This window comes from Crocuta crocuta, unplaced genomic scaffold (assembly GCF_008692635.1).
Source record: "Crocuta crocuta isolate KB4526 unplaced genomic scaffold, BGI_CrCroc_1.0 scaffold36, whole genome shotgun sequence".
In the NCBI taxonomy this organism is placed as follows: domain Eukaryota; kingdom Metazoa; phylum Chordata; class Mammalia; order Carnivora; family Hyaenidae; genus Crocuta; species Crocuta crocuta.
Window position 1 is genome coordinate 16037515 of NW_027532203.1, and position 24469 is coordinate 16061983.

Consider the following 24469-nt stretch of genomic DNA (forward strand, 5'->3'; position numbering starts at 1 on the left):
TATTTTTATTGAGTGCCAGACATTTTATATGAAAAACGGTGGAGATAATTTGAGGCCCTTGATGATGTTATCTCCCTCTAGAGAGGATTTTGCTTGTGGCAACTGGCGAGGGGAGGAATGATATTACACCCAGACTGACTTAATCCAATCTGATTGAGATGCTTCAGAGCCAGATTCTAGTCTCTCCGAGGGATGGTCTGTTTCTTTTTCCCTTGTACAATTCAGGGATAGCTCTTAGACTTCCAGATAAAAGCCTCAAGGAATTACCTGGGTCCCTCCCTCTTCTTTGAAAGATCCTGAATTCCAATATTTACCCTTTCCTCCTATAACTCCTGTGAGCCTGTCAAACCTTTTGCTAAGCTTCCCCACCTACTCAGCTTCTGAGGCCCTCACCTATGCTTCAGCAAACATCTTTAAGGGAAGAGTGGTCCTAAATGCCAGACTTACCTCTCTAGGCTTTCCTGTTTTCCCAAATCTTGGATCTACAATTTTGCACTACCTTGATGGCTTTCTGAGGACATTAAACAGTATGCGTATGTGCATATGTGCACACACACGCACACGTACATGTCTTGCTTTTATAGCTATTCACAGGTGGAAGAGTTGGTCTCAAACATCTCATCACCTGCCAGAAATCTCCTTACATTTGAAGTTTAGCTCTTTGAAGTTTCACCTTTGGCCACTAGATATCACATCATGTTGACTTCTGTATCCCTTTAATGCAATCCACTAGCCATGAGAAGCCTTCTGGATTTCAGTGCCGATGTCCCAGCTAACGTTCTGTGTGTTCTGCCACAGACCGGGCACCGGCCCTCCTTCCAAGGAGGCTTGGGCTGTTTTGTTCGTTTATATGTTTGTTTGGTTTTTGGTCACGAATGGTGTTTAGAGAACACCATCTAACAACTGGTGCTCTCGTTGCTGTTTGGTTGTCATTACAAGACCTTTTCATTGGACTGTATTAGAAAATACATAGTTTTTAAAACAAAAAAATCATGCTTATGATTTCAAATTCATATTCAGCCTTACAAGTTTTTGTAGCTTTCCTTTTTTATTTGGTTTTATGTTTCAAATTCCTGTCTTATCCTGAAAACCTTGATTCTTAAAAACCTTAACCTATCTATTTGCATTAGGTACTCTGCAGCTTCAAAACAGTGTCACCAATATGACTACTAAACATTAGACTATTGAATTAAGTTTGAGAGTTCATTTCTGTTTGTTCTTAGAATACATTCTACTTAGTATTATACTAAATATATTTATGTATAGTCAATACTGTTCAAAGGATACTGAGGTAAGTATCATCATGTTACAGTTCTGATAAATTGTTACAGTTTATTGTCAAGTTTTTTTTTTTAAGCTTATTTATTTTGAGAGAGCAGGAGGGCATGCCCACACAAGTGGGAGAGGGGTGGAAAGGGAGGAGAGAGAGAGGAAATCCCAAGCAGGCTCCATGCTGACAGCACAGATGCAGGGCTCGATCCCAGAACCCCAAGATCATGACCTGAGCCAAAATGAAGAGTTGGACACTGAACCAACTGAGCTACCCAAGCACCCCATATTGCCAAGTTTTGGAGAATTCTTTTTAATTCTCAATTTGATATTAGTTTGGAATATTTAAAACATTTATTTCCAAAGTCAAAATTGTGGGGGTACCTGGGTGGCTCAGTCAGTTAAGCATCCGACTTCAGCCCAGGTCATGACCTCATGGTTCATGGGTTCGAGCCTCACATCAGGCTCTGTGCTGACAGCTCAGAGCCTGGAGCCTGTTTTGGATTCTGTGTCTCACTCTCTCTCTGATCCTCCCCCGCTCTTGCTCTATCTCTCTCTGTCTCAAAAATAAATAAACTATAAAAAATTTTTAAAAAACCCACAAAGTCAAACTCGTGTAACAGGATGTACACAGAAAGCCCTTGCTTCCATCCGTATTCCCTCTTCCTTGTTCCCTCCCTTCCTCCGGAGGTAACTAATTTTTTATCCTTCCAGTTTCTTTTTGCCTGCACACAGACAGACACGGCCTTTTCCAGGTTCTTTCTTACCCAAAAGACGACACGCTGGGTGTACTGTTTTATGTCTCTCTGTATTCCAAGTATAGCCCAGAGGTCAGTCCATGTTAGTATAGACTGACATCTTTGCTTCTCCCGACCGCGTAGTAGTATGATCTGCGGAGATACCATAGTTGATGGTTGGGCATTTTGTTTTCTTTCATTGCTGACGAATGCCACAGTGACTGACCTTGTGCATGTGCTGTTTCGCAGTTGGGCAAACCTGCCTTCGCATTCACCTCCTCAAGGGGGATTCCAGAGTCAGAGCACATCTGCACACGTAATTGTTTTCTGTATTGCCAAATGTCCCTCCAACGAGATTGTGCCCCTTTGCATTCCCACTAACCACTTTGGAGAGTTCCTGTTTTCCTGCAACCTCACTAATAGCGTATATCATAGTCATGTTTTTCATTTTTCGTTTTTATCACAGATTATCAAATCTTTTAGAGAACTATACAGAGAATCTTCATTGAAATGTTTTCCAAATACATAGTTTTATTCCTTTTCCTTTCCTTAATGTTTTATAGGTTTTCCTTTTGTTCCTCATTAACATGTTGTCTGCTTTTGGTTTGCCTTTAAGGTAAACAAATGTATTTATTCACCTCTCTCTTGTGGTTTTACTGTATTTTCTAATTTATTTAGGTTTTTATTTTTTGTCATTTCTTCTATCCTGCTTTCTTTGGACTTACTTTGTTTACTTTCTCAATTTTACTTGTTCACTTTTGAGTGACTGGGGGGCCGTGCATTTTTCTGTTAAGAACAACTTTGGTTGCGTCTCTATTACTGATTAGCATTTTGCCGTTGGCTGTTTCTGTTTTTCTTACTGATCTGTAAAATTTCTTCATGTGTTTTTGCTCTTTCTGAATATGTTGCTGGCATTTTTCTTAGTTGCTATTAGTCTTTTCTCCATGTTTAAGGCTCCTGTTCTCATTTCAAAAGATTTACATTTTTCACATATTCAAAACTATGTGGTTTTTTTCCCTCAGAGACTCTGGATTCTTCTCTAAAACGTCAAAAAGCCTCCCAGCCTCTCTTACCCCATCCCAGGGTCAAGATTATGAAAATATTTACCTGTATTTTTTTTCTAACCCTGTAAACTTTATTTTTACCTTTTAATCTTCTAGAATTCTTTTCGTTGGAGGAATTAATTAGAAATCTAGCCTTTACATTTTTTCTGTTTAATTATTACTCAGCCCAGTAGCATTGATTTGATTATTTTTCTCCTCTGGTATAAAATTCAGTCTGTATAATCTGCTGAATTCTCACATACACTTGGAGGTGTTTCTGGGTTCTTTTTCTTCCACCATTTTATCTTCCTGTGTGTGGCACCATATCTAACATACTACCTACTAGAGCTCTGTACTACGTACTGTTCGTTAGAACAATGTCAGCCGTTGTTCTTTTTCAAAATTTTGGATGATAGTCCCAAAGTTCACCCTTGAGTTTCAGTTTCTGCTCTCTCCTTACGTTTCTCGTGCCCTTTACACTGTGGGTAGCAGGACATACACCCGAATCTGCCTCTGTATGTTTTCGAAACACGCTCTCTGGACCTCTCCAGAATTGTCTCACCTCCCCGTCTCCAGTGCCGCTTGATAGCCGGAAGTGGGTTCTTCTTATCTTTTTGGATTTTTCTGAAGTAGAAGGAGCCCTGAAGTTCCTCTTTCCACTCAGGGAAGTCCCGAACTCCTCTGACTTGGCCTGGGAGACCTGTTTGATCTGGATCCACCTCTTGTCACTCTCTCTCACATTTGACATTCTAGCCAGACTGGATTTCCTTCCTGTAGCATGCATGGTCCGTGTCGCTGTCAAGCTTTCTGTGCATGCGCGTTTCTGCCTTTGACCTCCCCGCCAACTTGGACAGGTCTCTGCCTGTTCATAATAAGCAGTCATAGGAACTACCATGTGATGAGCACTAGGCAAGACAGCAAATGTCTTAAAGTATATTATTTAATCATATCCTACAAAATAGGTGATATTCTAGTTTCTGAGATGAGAAGGCTGAGGTTCAGAGGACACATAGCTAGTAAACACTAAAGCCGGGGTTCACATCCAGGCCCATTTCCAGAGCTTATGTCCTAACTGCTCTGTTGTACGGCTTCTCCCCTCTCTCCCCAAGGCCCTCGAGTGTTCCCATAGCACCCTGCACCTCCCAGGGGGCGTCTCCTCTGAATGATAACCTGCGGGAAGGTATGGGCATGTGCGCTTCACTACTCTGTCCCCAGTACCTGCCATATACTCTATTTGACTTACAAACTGCATGATTTATATGCCTTAATTATCTATTCAGTGCCAGACATTGCATATAGGAGAGTAGAGTCTGGAGTAAAACGTACACCTAAAGACGGGCACACCTCTGCTGATGTGGAAGTTGACTCATTCTGATTAGGACTGGAGCTGGGCTTGGGTTTTGCCCTCAACACTGCCAGCCTGGCATCCCCGGGAACCGTTGCCTGTGCCCGAAGGGCGGGCCTGGGTTCCATGTTGCTGTCAGCAGTCCCTGCGGTAGAGATGGAGAAGCTATTTCTGTTATCCTGGCCCAGCCTCTTTCTTGGGAAGCCTGTGTGTATGCCTGGGTCATAGAGGTGGGGCTTTCTCAACCCCTCTGTCCCTTCTCCTCCTGGCAGCTCCGTGTCTGTGGGTGGCCTTAAGTGAGAGTTTTCCGCCCCATTCCCAGTGGTAGCACGAGGTCCAGGTATAGGATTCTACACCCCATGTGGTTTTCTAATCCCCAGCGGTAAAGGGTTGTTGTTTGGTCCTTCCACCAGCAGGAACAGATCTCTGTCTGTGTCCTGGAGGTGAGCTTTCTACTTCTCCCTCAGAAACTGTGGAAATTTCTCTATGTTCTGGGCCAATAGAGTTTGCTGCCCCCATAGCTTCAAGCTTTTGCTTAGCATGAGAGGAGGGTGTGGAAAACGGAGTCAGAGAGTTCTTTTCCATCTCCTTCTCCACACCCAGTCTTTTTCCTGAGCACCTGGTGAGGCTGGGGGGAAAGAGCTTTCAAGTGAGTGCAGACTCCATTGTATCTGGGGCTCCAGCTTTCCAGACGGACACACAGACCACACTTAGCCTTGAAGAATGTATTGAAATTGTATCTGATTTACTTCGACCAGCCTCTGTGGAATCCGTGTCTTCCTCCTGTGCTCTGCCAAAAGCCAGAGAGCATGTGCGCTCCTCTCTTTAAAGGGGCTTGTCCCTCTGGGGAGTCCGTGTCACTTGATTGCCTTCCAAAATTATTCTCTAGTGGCTGTAAGAAGACTTATGATTTACTAAATTGTCTGGCTTTTTCTCACAGGTAGAGTAAGAGAGGCGGTCTTCGCACATCCTAGGCACAAGCCAATCTGGGTCCCTTATCCTGCCTCCCTGCCTTGCCCCACAGTGCCCGCTTCTTTTACTTTTGAAGGAGCCGAGGCCCAGACAGTGGCTTGTCTAGTCTATGGCAAAACCAGGGCTAGAACCCAATCTAGAGCTTCTCCACTGACTTGCCGCTATCTTTGGTTTTCCTTTTTCCTTTTTTTTTTTTTAATACTGGGCTGTAGCTCTCCTATATGTGATTCTTAGCAACACGGACTCTTCTTCCAGAGAAACAATGAAAAAAGGGCGCCCAGGTTTAGAAATGATTTCCCTTTTGTGCATTAACAATATCAAAGATAATAAACCTTGAAATTTAATGCATAATAAAAGAATCAGTAGGTTCCTTGGTTTTAGAGAATGATTATTTTCAAATCTAGCCTTATACAGTTTTCGTCTCAAAGGTTGTTGAATATTTTTCCCTTCTAAACTAATAGTGACCCTATTCGAGGTGCTAGGGTAATCTAACCTAAATTACTAAATTACCTAAATCACTGAATTTTACTGAAGTTTGAGGTCATACTAAATATTTTCTACATTAATTATGTGTTTGGTTACTCTAATACAATTTGCTTTCTAAATTCAGTATTTTCTACATTCCCTGTGGAAGCTGAGACTTCAAAGTAGCAAGGGATTTTTTTTTAATGTTTATTTTTGGGAGAGACAGACAGAGTGTGAATGGGGGAGGGGCAGAGAGAAAGGGAGACACAGAATCCAAAGCAGGCTCCAGGCTCTGAGCTGTCAGCACAGAGCCTGACGTGGGTCTCAAAGTCCTGAACTGCAAGATTATGACCTGAGCCGAAGTCAAACGCTTAACCGACTGAGCCACCCAGGCTCCCCAGGAAGGGATTTTTTTTAAACCTCACAAGCACTTGCTTTTGCAGATGAAACACCACAACCTGGGTGAAGTGACTTAACGAAGGTCACACAGCTCATTATAGGCAGAGCGGAGATTAGAATGGGGCTCTTCTCTCTGAGATGAGGGAGTCACTCAAAGCCATTATAAAGAAAAGGTACATCTTACTAAAGAGTTATTTTACTCAGATTTACTTCTTATAGGATATAAAAGAATATTTTTATTTTTATTTTTACTTTTTTTTATTAGAGAGACAGGGAAGAGGGACAGAGGGAGAAAGACTCCCAAGCAGGCTCCAGGCTCAGCACCAAGCACAGCGTGGGGCTCGATCCCACAATGCTGGGATCATGACCCAAGCTGAAATCAAGAGCCTGACGTTCAGCCAGCTGAGCTGCCCAGGCGCCCCAGAATATTTCTTTTTATAATAAAACACCAGTACATTTTGAAGAAGAGTGGAAATGAACACTAATTCTTAAGGCAAAACAATACATTTTTAAAAACAAAACAAAGAAACTCTGGGCTCAGATGTCTGCTTGCTCTCCGCTGGTGGGAGGGCCTGCAGCAGCATGAGAAGCACCGCCCCGCACCCCACCTTATGCCCGGTGTGGGAAGCCTGCTAAGATAACGTGATTTTGGGGGGCTGCAACTTAGTTGGAATTCCATCAGAACATTCCTTTTTTGTGCAAGTTCTCTGGCCGTTTTCCAGGTATGGAAAAACATGTAAAGTTAGCCAGTGTCCTCTAGCAGTCACCATTATCTTGCCTTCCTGCTACCAGTAAGCATGTTTTGAATAACAGACTTCCCAGGCTTCTAGTTTAGGCTTGTGGGCCATGTTCAAACCCTGTCCAAAGAAAGAAGAAAACGACCACATCGTTTTACATTCCCACACGAGAATAGCAGTGCCACTACTCTGCCTTCCCCCCGTCTCTCCCTGCCCCCACATTATTAAGGTTACACATTGTCTTCTCTGGTCACCGGATTTATTCTTCAGCTGTGGTTTTGCCTGTTATATAAAGCTAGTTCTTGCTATCAGAGCCTTGATATTTGGGGACGAATCCAGTTCCGGCTAGAACTAACGTGGTCACAAAGCTTTTTAGTGTGTGTGCCAGTAAATTAACAACATAAAGATAACAAGAGTCTATCACCAAATGATTGGCTTTGAAGGCCATTTGCACATTAACTTTAAAAAGAGGCTTGCCTGTGCATTTCCTCCCCCTGCGTCCCCACTTTGGCAAAGTCCCATTAATTTTGTTGAAGGTTTTATTTTCTGCTGAAAACGCAGGAAATTTAGACAACTCTCTTGGAATCCCCCCAAAACTAATACAAACAAGATACATATGCTTCTCTTAAGGAAACTAAAAATAAATGATTTGAAACTATTTAACTGTATAAATTCCCTCTTAAAAGGAAAAGGAAGTTTATATAATGAGGCAGCCCTGAGCACTGTTGACAGGGTCAGATCCTCCCACAACTGCCAGCCTGTCGGTTAGATGTGAAATCACAGCTTTGCATAGAACCTGTGTGGTGTGCATTACCAACACGTACAAAAACCGTCAGAAACGTCTGAAAACGGGACCAGTTTTTCAGGGTCCTCTTTTTACATTTGAGACTTTCTACAATAAAATAAGTCTGAGTTTTTGGGGGTTTTTTTGGTTATTGGTTTTGGGGGGGTTTGTTTGTTTGGGGGGATTTTTGTTTTTTTGGAAAGAAAGCCTGACCTGGGATCCATTTCTAGAATAAAAGCTTTATGTACTAAAAACAAAATCCCATGAGTGAAAAAGACATGATATTCTCCACATATTTTGCTGCTCTACCAGTGAGCCATCAGATTTTATCTCTGAGAGCTGATTTGGACACAAAACAGGGGAAACATGACTGCTTTTTAAAACACGTCTTTTTATAAAAACCTTATATAATTACATAAATGTCAGTCAGTTTTCCTATACGTACCCTCTGATAGACCAGTTTTATAAGTTAATAGAAGTGGAATTTGGCGCTTATATTTAAGACTGAGAAACGTGATTTCTTAGTTCTTTATAGTTACAATAATTGAGTTAATTTATCAACTTTGGAAAGCCATTTATCTTTTTCTTTTTATATAATGTCTAAAATTATGATTTTTCTTCTTTCAAATACATTATTTTTATTTTAAAAAACACTCACATGGTACTACTTGTGTGTTACGCACTATTTTAAGGGCTTTAAAAGTGCTATTTCATTTCATCTTCATGGGAAAAAAAATCGAATAACAGTCTTCTCTAAATACCATTTGAAATTCTGACATCCAAATGGTGATGTGAATAGATAACATTTAGGTCTGTTTAAATACTGAGATTTGGACAAGTTTGAAATGGTAAAGACACTCTTCTCAAATTCATGCTTATTTTTCATCTTTTTACAAGTAGTGATTATTGTCCAATGATGCTCTTTAAAAACGAAACATAAAGGATTTCATTTGCTTATTGCCATGCACGGTAGGGGCCTGCACCAAAGTCCAGTCATAGGAGCAAGTAGCTTGTAAATTATGATTATCAGGGTCATCTTCCTTGGGAATTAGAATTAAATAAAAGTTTGAGAATGGATAATGAGATCTCTTGGAACCATCATTCTGTGAGGAAGTTCTTGCCCCCAAGAAGAGACCATGTGCAGAGAATCAAAGAACCTGCCCTCCACCCCCAGCGGCACTTCCCACCCTTTTCCTCGCAAGCTGGCACTAGTCTGCCAGCCATGAGGGTCGCTGTACCAGGACGTCCTCTAGCCTACAGTCAGGCATCCCCATGTGAACCACGTGGAGCAGAGACCTGCTGTCCCCATCGAGGCTGGCCCACATCACTAGCAAAACAAATGATTGTTGCTATTCTAAGCTGCTGAGCTGTGGAGTAGTTTGTTACAAGGCAGTAGCTAACTGGCTTAAAAGTCACAAACATGATGGAAGGTGTCAACAATAACAACAAATGCAAGTGAATCAAACTCACTGAAAATTCAGCAACTAGCAGATTAGATTTACAGACTATAGAGCCTAGCTATATAGTTGCTTTTAACTGTATGTTTCCAGTAACACAGAAGATTTGAAAATTAAAGGCTTGAAAGTTAAAGATATACGTGGCAACTGTTTAAAAAAAAATGAAGATGGTACAGCAGTGTTAATATCAGTAAAACATGCTTTACTAAAACAGCAATATGGATTGAGAGAAAAAGTACAGTGATAAAAATGTTCTTTTAAAAAGATAGCAATCATGAACCTAGAGTCACTCTAAATATATGAATCGCTTGGAGAAATAGAGGAGTCTTTTCTCATTTGGGGAAATTTTGACACAACTGTCCAGAAGTGACAAATCTTCCAGACAGTGACAATTAAATGAGATGATTGTATATGTGGATGGGAAACTCAGGGCATAAGCCTTCCTGCATTGTCAGCATATGTGTGTTGTCATTGCTCTTTAAGCAGCCATCTACCAACATCTATTAACAATACAAATTCGGTATTTTCAGCAATCCCTCTCCTCAAACCAATCCCAGAGAAGTAGAAGGACAGATAGAAGCCACAAGGACAGATAGAAGACAGACACAAGAGCAGATCTACCCATATACTTACTGCATCCTTGCTCACAGAAATGAGGAAACAGGAATTAATTAGATGGTCATTAGTAAGAGAATGTTGTGATATATTTTACCTATGTAATAAACTGATAATACACTACTATTTTACTATTGAGATCAGTTTTCTTCTACAATGATTAAAAAATAAAAAAGGCTTTATTTCCTTGTATAGATCTACCATCCAGTCTGTTTTTATATTCATTCTAATGCCTGAAGAAATTGTCATATGTTTCTTACAGAACAAGTGTCTCATACATTATCTCAGCTTATTTAAGTGTGGAAAAAAAATCTCTGTTTCACCTTCACATTTGAAAGATATTTTTGCGACCTATAGAATTCTTGCTTGGCTCTTCTTACTTCAGCACCGTAATGATGCCACTCCTTTTAGATCAGCTTGCATAGTTTCTCCAAGCCGTCTCCGATAATTCTTATCTTTGTGTCTCTGTATTTCATGTGTTTTTTGTCTTTGGCTTTCATAGTTGAATACGATGTATCTGCATGTGTATTTTTTGTTTTGTTTTGGGTGGATTTGGGGGGATATTCTCTGAGCCTCTGGATCATTGTTTGAGTCTTTCATTATTTTAATGCCCAGCCATTATCTCTTCAAGATTCTGTGAAGTCCACTATTGAACCCATCTAGGTGTTCTTTACTACTAATATTATATATTTTTTACTTATTTTTACTATTTAATTTTGAGAGGTTGAGCGGGAGAGGGCAGAGAGAGAAGGGGACAGAGGATCCAAAGCAGGCCCTGCGCTGACAGCCCAGTGTGGGACTCGAACTCACAAACCATGAGATCATGACCTGAGTGAAGTCGGATGCTTAACCAACTGAGCCACCCAAGCACCCCTATATTTTTTAAGTTCTAGTATTTACATCTGTCACTTTCTTATAGTTTTCAGCTCCACTGAAATTCCCCATCAATCGTGGTAGATTTTGTAAATATAGTTCTTTTAAATTTCTTGTTAGATATTTTTAATATCTTTCTATCTCTCAGTCTGATACTGCTGGTTACTTTGATTCTTGGATGTGAGTTGTTTTTACTTCGCTTTTGTTTCTTTGTCTTCTACATTTTGATTGAATGCTAGACATTATACTTTGTATAAATTGTACAGGTGAAGATAAATTGTGTGCAAATAAGGATAGCTTTTTGTCTGCTGGACCAGATAGCAAATATTTTTTTACTTTGCAGGCCATACAGTCTTTTGAGGTATATTTTATCTGACACTAATAGATCAGATAATTTCTCTCAATTAATATTTGCATGGTATATCTTTTTTTTCATCCTTTCGTTTTTGAACAAACTATATTTTGAAGTGAGTTCTATTTGAAATTTCTTGTGGATAGCATATAGCTGAGTCTTGTGTTTTCATCCACTCTTCCAAACTGAGTTTTAATTATTTACAGCATTTGAAATTAACGTAATTATTAGTAGATATTTTAGCACTTAAGTCTGCCATTTTACTTTCCGTTTTCTGTTTGTTCCCTGTTTTTCATAGGTCTGTCTTGTTTTTCTGCCTTCCTGTAGATACTTGAACACTTTTTTAGAATTCCATTTTGATGTATGGATATAGTATTTCTGTGTGGACCTCTGTGTAGATCTGCTCTAAACAGTATACATACCTAAATTGTCACAATCTAATATTGTTGACATTTAACAGTTCAAGAGAGAAATAGAAACCTTTTCTGTCTTTACATCCCTTTGCCCTCCCTGGTTTACAGTATAATTGTCTTAGATATTCCCTTATAAACATCGAGAACAACATCAGACAGTGTTGTAATTTTTTGCTTCAACTTCCAAACATAATTTAGAAAACCCAAAAGGAAAAGGAAAGTCTATTGCATTTACCTGTATTTTTGCTCTTTCTGTTATTCTTTCTTCCAAGAGATTTGTCGATTGTTTTTGCTGTGTAGTAGCTATTTCATGTTTAGATTCCTAAAGACTATTGACTGGGGAAAAAGAGACAGAACAATAGACTATTTATCTGTAAACAGAAAGATTGAAATGACAGGGTAGAGACGTGAGGTCATGTTCTGAATAAGGCACTTCTCTTGGAATTGGTAAGACCCAACCACCAGCCTCCACTGTGGAAGTCTAAAGAATTAGGGTGATGCCAAGATGGGAATACCAGTAAGAGTTTAGTGAGGGGCTGAAGTAAGCACCAGATTTCCTCCTAGATTGGCAAGTCTATGATATATTATTTCAGTTTCTTTTTTTTTTAATGTTTTTGTTTATTTCTAGGAGAGAGAGAGACAGCGTGAGCAGGGGAGGGTCGGAGAGAGAGGGAGATACAGACTCTGAAACAGGCTCCAGGCTCTGAGCTGGCAGTCAGCACAGAGCCCGACGCGGGGCTCGAACCCATGAACCGCGAGATCATGACCTAAGTGAAAGTCAGACACTTAACCGACTAAGCCACCCAGGCGCCCCTATTATTTCAGTTTCTAATTGTGACTGAGTTCAAAAGATTTTTACTCGAATACTGGAGTAAGTGATCAACCTGATTCTAAAGATTCTTGACAAAAATAATCTGAAAACTAATCTAAAGAGTCTTGACAAATAATCTCTTTTGCATTATCTTTTCAATGTTATCATTTTAAAGCAGTTACGCTTGGTCTGACGAGTTATGTGTTAACGAGAAAAACACTGTGTGTGTGGGTTTTCTTTCTTTATCAGGCACAAGACCTAAATGTCATTGAAGAAGTGATTCGAATGATGTTAGAGATCATCAACTCCTGCCTGACAAATTCTCTTCACCACAATCCAAACTTGGTGTATGCACTGCTTTACAAGCGAGATCTCTTTGAACAGTTTCGAACTCATCCTTCATTTCAGGATATAATGCAAAATATCGATCTGGTAAGTGTAAATGGAGATGCCACGATTCTTTTTTGAGTATTAAAGCAGCAAAAGTTGAACAAACCTTGTTAAAAAAAAAAAAAAACTACAAAAGTTAGAATCTCTTCTTTGAACATCAACTAGATTTGTAGTCTGTTCTTCCATACCAATTATTGTATTCCGTGTGTAATGCACACACATTATGTATTTAACAGAATTGAGATCATACTTTATACAGTTTTATATTCTGCCATTTTTACTTAGCCTTTAGATCATCAGCATTTTTCTGTGGTATCATCAATTCTTTGAAAATCTCATGTTTGAGTATCTGTATGACCTATAATATAACAGATGTCCCAAAAGAATATTTAACCATTATCCCATCAGTGCTCATTTTGGATGTTTCACATATTTTATATTATTTCATAAATAATGAACAGTTTGTAAATAAATCGTATTTCACCTATATTCAGTTAAGTTTTAGAACTGGAATTATACTTGTTTGTATTATCGGAGGATATCACCCTTTTTAAAACTCAACACATCCTGCGAAATCGCTCTCCAGAAACAGTGCACAGTGTGTGCACCTGTATCTCGTCCTGTTTCCACAAGTGATCGGTGAGAAGATCTGTCTCACTATACTCTTCTTGCAGCTTTGAGTTTTATAATTATTTCAATATTTGTCTTTTTATATCAGAACTGGTATCTCATTATCATTTCTAAATCAATTTCCCCGGTAAGTATGGCTGAACACTTTTCCCAAGTTCATAACCTTTCTGTCCTTTCTAAAAATATTTTTGCTGAATTTTCTATTGCTGTATTCGTGTTTTCCAATCCAGTTTGATTCCACAGCTATTTCTTTCTTTCCTTTTTTTTTCCCCCTCACAGATTGATCTCCGACTAATTAACACACTAGGAAAAAACTTAAAGAAAGCAGGAATAAAATAGATTCAGTAGTTTATCAAGCAAACCAAATACCATGACCAGGTAGCATTCGACCCTGAAAAGCAACCAGCCTTTCATATGGGTGATTTATGTATTGTAGTAGAGCAAATGAGAAGAAAATAATCATCCATATATAGTAAGATCATCTTATTAAATGCTAAAGATAGTGTACGAAAACTGTTGTGAGGACACTATAAATAGGATATTTCTTTTTTTTCTTTTATTTTTTTAATTTTAATATCATTGTGACCAAAATACAGTATTCTGTTAGTTTGAGGTGTACTATATAGTGATTCCGAAGTTCTGTATGTTACTCAACGGTAAGTGTACTTTTTTTTTTTTTTACAAATAGTTTATTGTCAAATTAGTTTCCACATAACACCCAGTGCTCATCCCCACAAGTGCCCTCCTCCATGCCCATCCCCCCTCCCCCCCACATCCATCAGTCCTCAGTTTTTGTCAGCATTCAAGAGTCTCTCATGGTTTGCCTCTCTCCCTTTCCCCCACCATTTCCCCCCTTCTTCTCCCCCTTGTTCCTCAGTTAAGTTCCTCCTAATCCTCCTATACGTGCAAACATATGGTAGCTGTCCTTCTCTGCCTGACTTATTTCGCTCAGCATAACACCCTCAAGGTCCATCCATGTTGCTACACATGGCCAGATTTCATTGTTTCTCATTGCCATGTAGTATTCCATCGTATAGATAAACCACATCTTCTTGATCCATTCGTCCGTTGATGGACACTTAGGCTCTTTCCATGTTTTAGCTATTGTGGAGAGTGCTGCTATGAACATTGGGGGCGTAAGTGTACTCTTAATTCCCCTCGCATAGTTCACCCATCCCCCCACCTACATCCCCTCTGGCGACCATCTGTTCTCTCTAGTTAAGAGTCTGGTTTTTTTGCTTTGTCTCTTTTTCTTCTTTATTCATTTGTTTTGTTTCTTAAATTCCACATATGACTGAAATGATATGGTTTTTGTCTTTCTGTGACTTACTTCATTAGCATGATACCCTTTAAATCCGTCTATGTTGTTGCCACTGGCAAGATTTCATTCTTCTTTGTGGCTGAATAATATTCCATTGTGTGTATGTATACCACATCATCCTTATCCATTCATCCATGATGGACGCTTGGGCTGCTTCCATGATTTGACTGTTGTTAATAATGCTGCAGTAAACATAGGGGTGTGTTTATCTTTTCTAATTAGTGTTTTCATGATTCCACAACCATTTCTTGAGTCACTAATCTGATTCACAAAACCAGGCACAGGAGTAAACTCAAGAGCCAACATCCTTGTCCTTGTATTACTTACATTCAGAGAGACATTCAATAATTAAATTTATTTTTGAGAGAGAGAGAGCATGAGCAGGGGAGGGGCACAGAGAGAGAGGGGGAACAGAAGATCCAAATGGGCCCAATGCAGGGCTCGAACTCATGAACCGCAAGATCATGACCTGAGCTAAAATCAGACACTCAACCAACCAAACCACCCAGGTGCCCCTCAATAATTCAGTTCTTACACAAGTATAAATATGTGCGTTTGGTCGTAAGTAAGCACATGCCCATCCCTTTTTCTGAGATGCACACCCAGAGGCGGGATTGCATACGTAATGTGTGTAATGCCAGACTGCTTTCCCAGGGTGCTAGTATTGAACTCTGACCAGTGGCGTTTGGGAGGTTCTGTTACTTCACATGAACCCTTCGTTTTGTCAGTTTTTTGATAGCACCTCGTTACAGTTTTAATTTGTAATTTCTTGATTACCATTGAGGATGAGCATTTCTTCCCCCACCCCTTACGGGTTTCCTCTTTTACGAGTTTCCATTCAAGTCCTTTGCCAGGTTTTCTCTTGTTTATCATTGTGCGGATACTTGATGTGTTCTGGACTCTAGGCCTTTCTTAATTATGTGCTACAGGCATCCAGTCACTGACATGGCTACAGACTTCCAGACATAACTCTAAAACTCTAAAACTCTCAAAATGGTCATGCAGATCAGATAACATTTTTGTTTCCATCCTTTCCTTGGAGACCTGCTTTCTCTCCCAGTTACACTGTGCCCTGTTCCCCTGCCCCACTGCAGCACTTTCTAGGAGTTTCCTTCACCCGTCTCCTTCAGGGACCTTGGCTCCTGTGGCTTCCTCTTTCTTGGCTTACCGCTGCATGTTGGCAAAAGTGTGTAGTACGCAGTAGCTTTCTGGGAAAAGGGTGTACGTGAGGTATATTTCATTTTAATTTTCAAGTTACAGGTAAAGAAACCAGCTCAGAAAGATTTTACCTTGCTAACAGTCACATAGTCATAAAGTCACAGAGCCAGGACTCAGACCAGGCAGTTTGATGATAAAGCCCACGCCCATTTTGTGATGACTGTGCCTACCTACTGTACCCCTTCACAGAACATTCCCACGGCGCCGCGTATGCTGCCGAGGAGCCTCTAGTCATGTCCACATCCCTGGTGATTTCACCATTGCCTTTCTCTCTCAGGAGCACTTCAAATGATGTCAACACACTCTTTATTCCACTAGTGGTAGAACTGAGGTTCCTTCTCAGTAACCAGGCCGTTGACATCCTTAAAAATATCTCAGAAGGACCCTGTTGGTTTTGGAAAAGACACAGGGAGAACCAGGCAGAGGGTTTAAATCACACCCATTTGAAACTTAGTTTCCTTTGAAAGCTGTAACAGAGCGAAGGTGAGGACACAGAAGGGACCTCGCTATGCTTCACACAAGGTGTGACTATGTGGAGATGAAGCAGGGTGTTAATTGGACTTCCATCCAGCACTCACTTTCCTGAGCTGCAGAGGAAAAATGGTCGGCCCAAGGTCCCTTAGCCAGTCAGTCACCCCACCAGGCCTTGAGTCCAAGTGTGCTTATTAGAAACCATGCTTTCAGGGGCGCCTGGGTGGCTCAGTCACTTGAGCTTCCGACTTCGGCTCAAGTCATGATCTCATGGTTCGTGGGTTCGAGCCCTGCGTTGGGCTCTATGCTGACAGCTCAGAGTCTGGAGCCTGTCTTCGGATTCCGTGTCTCCCTCTCTCTCTGACCCTCCCCTGCTCACGCTGTCTCTGTCTCTGCCTCTCTCTCTCTCTCTCTCAGAAATAAATAAAAACATTAAAAAAAAAAAACAAAACACCATGCTTTCAGCATTCACTCAGATAATCCTAAAGTAAGATTTCAAATGAGCAGGTTTTCCAACAACTTTTGTTGAATACCACCATCCAGAATAGCGCAGGGTACAGTGTAAGTTCATTCAAAAAGCATTTTAAACCCTATTACATCTTTTGAAAAGAGTGCCACGATACAGATAAAAATACCGTCTCTACTTTTTGCCTCTTTCAGCACTTTGCCTTCCCCTTCCCTGCCCTAAATGCCCCTGAAATTTGGCTCAAGCAAGCTTTGCTATATCTTTTTTCATGGAGTTAACCTTGAAAAGTGTAGGTAGACTATGAATTACTGTTATTTTTAGCTGACAGGGAGTTCAGAGTTGATATTTTTCATTGAGACATTCAGCAATGTTGAATATCTGAGACAGGAGAGACTAACCTTGGAGCACTTTTAACTTCCGCTGAAGGAGTTCGACATGATTTTCAAGTGGCCAAATTTCTGTTAGCCACTGCTACATATCTTCTCGCATCTATCCCACAAGGCAATACAACCTTGCTGAATTAAGTAGCAGGACAATCGAATTATTGCTCCAGATGAGAGAAGACATGAAAGAAATTTCACGGCTGAATATAAGTAAAGAACAGAGGCCAAGAACAGTAACAGTTGTGTAGAATGGCAAAAGCAAGAACTATTTTTGTCTCTGGACAGTGTAAAATTCATTTTAGATTTTGTGTATTTCCAAACCCGACCATCCTTACTGAGCTCCAGACTAGTGCATTCATTTGTCTACCTGACAATCCCACAGATTTTGAACAAGGTTAAATCAGAATTCTTTGTTTTCCTCAGAAAACCAAACACAGAATGAATCAACTCTTTCTTCTGCAGTCTTCCTTATCTCAGTAAATGACATCAATATCTACCCAATTTCATAAGCAAAGCAAAAGGAGAAAGAAGGAGTTCCGGTTGATTGGAATAAGGGTGGGAAATTGCAAACCAAAAGAGCACAGTCAGAAGAGGCCTCTCTGAGAAGGTGCATCTGAGCTAAGACTTGAAGGAGGTGGAGAGTAAGCCATGCAGATATCTGGGGTCAGAGTGTGCCAGGCAAAGAGAATATAGGGGTGGGATCAGGGCATGTCTGTGTCTCCCTAGGAGCCAAAGGTAGGCCTGCTTACTGACCCTTATAAAAGATTTGAGTTCCCTAAGCCCCGGGTTCTCTTCCTATAATAAAAGCTACTACATGTGAGTGGGGGAGGGGAGGTCATCCAGCCCTCTTCAAACCACCTTTGTGCAAACTGGGGCTTGAGGAACCCATGAAGAAATGCCAGTGCTCTGGTTACTACCGTGGCTTGACTAATAACTGTCCTTCATCACTGACCCAGAAATCTCCACAGCCTTCTAGGATCCACAAAATGACTTACTAACTTGCAAGTAGGGCCAAATTCTTCAGGTCTTCACAGGGGAAATGGTATAATATTATTCAAAGGTAGACTGATAAATGCAAGATGTCTATTATAAACTCTAGGCCAACCACAAAACAAGAGAAGGAAAGAGAGATAACTGGTAAGCGAAAGATGGAGATAAAATAAAATCATAAAATTATATTTAATCCAAAGGCAGGTGAGAAAAGCAGAGCAAATAATAGTAGAAAGGGGTGCCTGGGTGGCTCAGTCAGTGCAGTGCCCCACTCTTGATTTCAGCTCACGTCATGATTCTCACGGTTCATGAGACTGAGCTCTGCGTCAGGATCTGCGCTGATAGTGAGGAGCCTGCTTGGGATTTTCTGTCTCTGTCTCTCTCTCTGCCCCTCCGCCCCCCACATGTGTGCTCACTCTCGTGCACGCACACTCTCTCTCAAAATAAATAAACTTTTAAAAAGTAACGACAATAATAGTAGTAGCACAATGAGAAAACAACAGGCAATGTGGTAAATTTAAATCCAGCCCTGTTAATAATCGCATTTAGTGCCTCAATTAAAAGAGATTTTTTTTCCAGATTGGATAAAAGGTAAAACCTAACTGTGTGCTGTCGATAAGAAACTCACTGTAAAGAGAAAGAGCTAGATAGGTTAAAAGTAAAAGACTGAAAGAAGTTTATCGTGCAAGCGCTAATTAAAAGAAAGCTGGAGTACTGTATTATCAGCAAAGTGGACTTCAGAAAAAGGAGCATTACCAGAGATAAAGAGGGATACCATGTAACAATAAAGAGGTCAATTTACCAAGAAGGCATAACAATCCCAGATGTGCACGCACCTAATAACAGGGCTTTCAAAGTACTCGAAGCAAGAACTGATAGAACCGCAAGAAGAAATCAGCAAATACATAATTATAAGTGGAGAATTCAGCACTTGTATCCCAGTAACTGATGCAATAAATCGAAAATTAGTAATGATACGGAAGACCCAAGTAATACTACCAACTTGATTTCATTGACACTTAGAGAACATTCCACCATCATCATCGGTGTGTATGGAACAGTCACTGAGATAGACCATAGAAAGGACCATAAAACAAACCTCAGCAAGTTTAAAAGACTTGAAATCATGTAGCATATGTTCTTTGACCACAATGAAATTAAACTAGAAATCAATAAGAAAGATACCTGGAAAATACCCCCAAATATTTGGAAAGTAGGCAGTGCACTTAGGTGTCACAGAGAGGAAGTCAAAGGTAAAAAGAACCGATTTTAGAGTTAGCAAAAATGAAAATGTAATGTATCAGAATTTGTGGGATACAGCTAAAGAGAAATTTATAGTATTAGATATTTCTGTTAAAAAAGAAGAAAAGTCTTGAATAAACTATAAGATTCCATATTAAGAAGCCAGAAAGAGTAAATTAAACCCAAAGTGAGGGGAAAAAATAAGAACAAAAAAATCAGTGAAATTAAAAAAGAAAGAAAACAAAATTGATGATACCATAAGCTGGTTATTTGAGGGGGGAAAAAACCCACAACTTTCAAAACTGCTAAATCTGTAGCCAAACTAAGCAAGAGGAGAAAGAAGACACAGATTACCTATCAGGAATGCTAGTGGGAAGATAGAATGGATAATAAGGTAATATTATGAATAAGTCTCTGGTGGTAAATTTGATGACTTAGATGAAATGGACAAATTCCTCGAACGACACAGACTTTCAGAACTTACTCATGAAGAGGGGCGCCTAGATGGCTCAGTCAGTTAAGCCTCCAGCTTCGGCTTAGGACATGATCTCATGGTTCGTGGGTTCAAGCCCCGCATCGGGCTCTGTACTGACAGCTAACTCAGAGCCTGGAGCCTGTTTCAAATTTTCTGTGTCTCCCTCTCTGACTCTCCCCTGCTCACACACTCTCTCTCTCTCTCTCTCTCAGAAATAAATAAAACATTAAAAAAATGTTTTTAAACTTACTCATGAAGAAATAGATAATCTGAAGAGTTCTGTATCTTTAATAGACACTGAATTAATACTTAAAAAATTTACCTACAAAGAAAACTCCAGGCATAGCTGGCTTCACCCTTGAATTCTACCAGACTTTTAAGAAAGAAATATTACTATCTCAGTATAAACTCCTCCATATAATACAAAGGGAGGACATACTTCCCAACTCACTTTATATGGACATTATTACCCTAATACCACTTACTAGACAGAGATCTTACAAGAAAAGAAAATCACACATCCATGTCACTCATAGACACAGACACAAAAATCCCCAAAATATTAGCAAATTGAAGCTGGCAGTGTATCAAAAGAATAATGCAGCATGCTCAATTATCATGTTCCCCAGGAATTCAAGGCTAATGTAACTACATTAACAGACTAGAGAATGTGAAGGAAGAGAAACCATATAGTAACCTCAATAAATGCAAAAAAACACTTGTCAAAATTCAGCATTCTTTCATGATTAAAAAAAATGCAGACCCTCAAAACTTCGTCAGCACTGTACTGTTTCAATTTTCCGAAAATAATAAAATATAATTTTTTTTGAAAGACAAAGGTAGTGCATAAATTCATCAAGTAAAAATAGCAGTTTTAAATTGACCCTCAGGAACAGGATCAACCCTCAGATGATCACGTTGGATTTTCACCAGCAGGCTTTCCTGGAATTCTCAGTAGATCACACTTGCTACTCCTGTCCGGTTTGGTTTATCCGTAACTTTCACATGTATTACAATTGTTTCCTACATGGTAGGTAGGGCCCCTTTGTCACTTTATAAATGACGATACTGAGATACACCTAATAATGCCAGAAGCTGACACTTCATGAGCACCTAACCAGGTACCAGGCATTGCTCTTTGCACTTTGAAGGTATTAACTTATTTAATTTTAACAACACCCCCGTGAGGCAAGCACTATGTTTTTCGTCACTTATAGATCAGGAAACTGAGGCATAGAGAAGTTAAATAACCTGTCTACATTTATAAGCAGAGCTAGGGATTAAGCCCAAGCATCTGACACCTGGTAGGTGCCCTGAGCTGCTGTAGGATGCTACACGGGGGAGGCTGAGTGTCTTTACAAGTCAGGGTGCTGGTAAGTATCCAGAGCAGGACCCAAACTATGCCTTCCGGCTTTGAGCACTTCACAGTCCACATTACCACGATGTCTAATCCATTTAATCATACACGTTTAATCTGCAACTTGTTGTCCAATTACATTGCTCTTTCTTGAAAATATCATCTATGGTCTTTGTAAATCTTCTGGAGATCTCTCCCACTGAACAGCCTGTTAACACACATATTGATTAAAACAAAAACACTTGAGGGAAAACTAAGAATCAATAGAAAATACATGTGTATTTTACCTTTCAAAATGTGTTTATTATTGTCTTAAAAAGAAAAAAAAAACTTAGCTCTCTACTCTTACTTCTCGGAAGAATGGCCATTTAGCAAGTAAGAATGCCTCTCTAATGCAGACTTACTTCTTTTTTACCCTCATCTACCCCACCAAAGCCTCTTATTTCTATAAATCTGTGTTCTAGTGATCACTCACTGCCTTCATGATAAGTGGTTAAATGTGACTGTGACATTACTCAAAGGGTACAGCTGATTAATCAGAACATGACCTTGGAACAACTAATAGCATCATTAGTTGTTTAATAGGTAACGTGCTGTACTTCGATTTCAGGAATCGTAGCCAAACATTGTGGGTGGAGGAAAGCTGCGCACGGCCAGGGAGAAGTCTCTTCCTTTGAAAAGTTGCCTTTGAGTTGCACCAACGTATCGCTCATTCCCATTTTCACTGTAAATTTTTTCTATTATTAACTAACCTCTGGAAACATTTTCAGAGGGGAAAAAAAAAGTTGACCATCTTTAACAGTTTTAATGGTTGCTCTGAAAGTTGATAAAAGCCACCTAACTCTTAAAATCATCACTAAATTTACTATTGTCTGCAAAATTCTAACCCAGTGGTAGGAAATACAAGCCTGTATCTTTTTTTCCCTCTAAGTGTATTTACTTATTTTGAAAGAGAGAAGGAGGGAGACAGAGAATCCCAAGCAAGATCCGCACTGTAAGCACAGAGCCTAATGCGGGGCTTGAACCTACACACTGTAAGATCATGACCTGAGTCGAAATCGAGAGGCCGGACACTCAACCGACTGAGCCAGCCAGATGCCCCCAAATCTGTATCTTTGAAAAAATTGTTTCACATTCTTGGCTACCTGAATGAAAGTGGCAGCCTGACTCCAAATGAAATTGGGGGCTAAATAAATTATACCTTTCACCCCAAATATTTTCCATTAAGAAAAGTAAGGCTTTTGTTATGTAAGGACGGCTGGAGACAACATGATGAAGTAAGAAAGAGGATCTAAGTGCCAGTTCCCCTCCAGACACTGATCTGGCTGACTTGGGGCAAGCATCTCTCTCGGTCTCTCGTCCTGTTCAGTCATCTGTAGGACAGAGCTTTACCAGTTCACTGGATTGTGGCGAGAATTAATTTATAGTAGAGCACACGGTCCATGGGAAACATGCAGTAGATGTCCATTCCCTTCATTTTCGATACTTATATTATACATCCCTTCTGGAAGTGGTAGGTGTATCATTTTTTAAGTGGTGCAAGTTTGAATGTGACAAGAGAATATCAGCTTAAAACAGACGGATGGGAGCCAGTTTGAGAAAAGGAAATCTACTGAGAAACGGAGTCTCCTGCCTACCCCACAGCTCTCCTGGTGGGGACGGAAGTTCCCTGAGGCCAAGAGGCAAGTGCACATGCGGTACAGAGCGGCCAAGAATGGATTGTCATTGCATTCCTTCCCTCTGTGATGCTGTGACATGTCGCGCTCTCTGGTGCGGTTTGCGGTATCTGGATTTGAACACCGCGCAGTCTGCTTCGCTTTGATTCTGTACACGTTCTTCTCTCCATCAGCAGTCTCCAAAGCGGATGGGGACATGTACCCCGAAGATTGTACCCACCGCCCATAGCAGCATGGGAAGACCGTATCAGAGCTTTTCTTTCTTCATCTAAAAATAAAGGGCTTGAGTTTTCCTCATACTTAGGGTTGGCACGGACAGCCTGCCGGGCTTTCTATACCAGCTGCAGGACTCCAGGTGTCCCGGGGAGGAGAGGGGACTTCTCAGCCCGGAGGGCTCGGCCGGCACTCCCACCTTTCATTCAGCTACAGTTCCTCGCAATGTATGTTATTCATGACTGTAAATCTTGATTTAACCAAGTAGAGCCTCTAAGATGGAGGATTGGTAAGAGTCCTGCAAAGGAGCCAGAAATCCAAGGCAGTGAATATAAAGACATGTGACAAAAAGGAAATGGCAGAGCCGGTGTCCCCCTCGTGCTGGAACAGATGCCACATGACAGGGTGAAAACACAGATGAGCCCTCCTCGTCTCACAGGAGACGGTGGCAGAAAGGTTGTCGAGCAGGGCGTTTGCGTCGCGTGCTTCTATTTACTGTGATGGACGGTGCTTTGACTCTGACCGATACTGTGTCTGCTGTTGATAATGTGAAGCCTTTGTGATGAGTAAGACCCAGGATTGTTAGTCATCCAGATTCGTTTTAATGATCTTAATGAGTAGAAAAAGGTATTTTGTACCTGCAGTTAGGTAATTTTTTTAAACTAGCTTTTCACTTTCACACATAAAATAGAAAACCTATAAATGAAAATATTCAACTTTCTAATGAAACAAATTATTATATTTTTATGCGTCTGACTGTAAATACTTCGGTTGTTCTCTTGAATAAAAAAATGGCCTATAGTCTTCTTAATTTATTAACATCTTGATCTTAAAATGATTTCCTAAAAAAAAAATAATGGCATTCTTTTAGTTTTTAGTGACTATTTTTAAATTAAAAAAAAACTTTTTTAGCATTTATTTATTTTTGAGAGACAGAGCATGAGTGGGGGAGGGACAGAGAAAGAGAGAAGGAAACACAGAATCCAAAGCAAACTCCAGGCTCTGAGCTGTTACCACAGAGCCTGATGCGGGGCTCGAACCCACGAACCGCAAGATCATTACCCGAGCTGAAGTTGGACACTTAACTGACTGAGCCACCCAGATGACCCTTTAGTGACCTATATTAAAGGACAGTGTTATTTGCAGAGCACCTCTATTATTAGCATCTTGCTGCCTAGTTCAGGCTGTGCTGTGACATGAAACAAAAGCAGTTCTAGCTTGCTGTTGATTCTCCCTGCTGATCAGCAATAAGAGTGTGGTGAATACATTCCATTAATAAATGATCCCCCAAATATCATTTTAGCCATTAGCTTCAAATTGCTTTCTCATTAAGCCTTTTTTTTTTTTTTTTTGAGAGATACAGAG

The 24469-nt window shown here is 40.3% G+C and overlaps 1 protein-coding gene across 3 annotated transcripts in view; it reads left to right on the forward strand.

Annotated features, from left to right (window-relative positions):
• The window catches only part of DYM (dymeclin), a 338993-nt gene that overhangs the window by 260500 nt on the left and 54024 nt on the right, over positions 1-24469 (forward strand). For all 3 annotated transcript variants that reach the window (XM_077777573.1, XM_077777572.1, XM_077777571.1), the window contains one exon: positions 12522-12704. In XM_077777573.1, coding sequence (XP_077633699.1) covers positions 12522-12704 — 183 coding nt within the window. The remainder of the gene's footprint in view (positions 1-12521; positions 12705-24469) is intronic.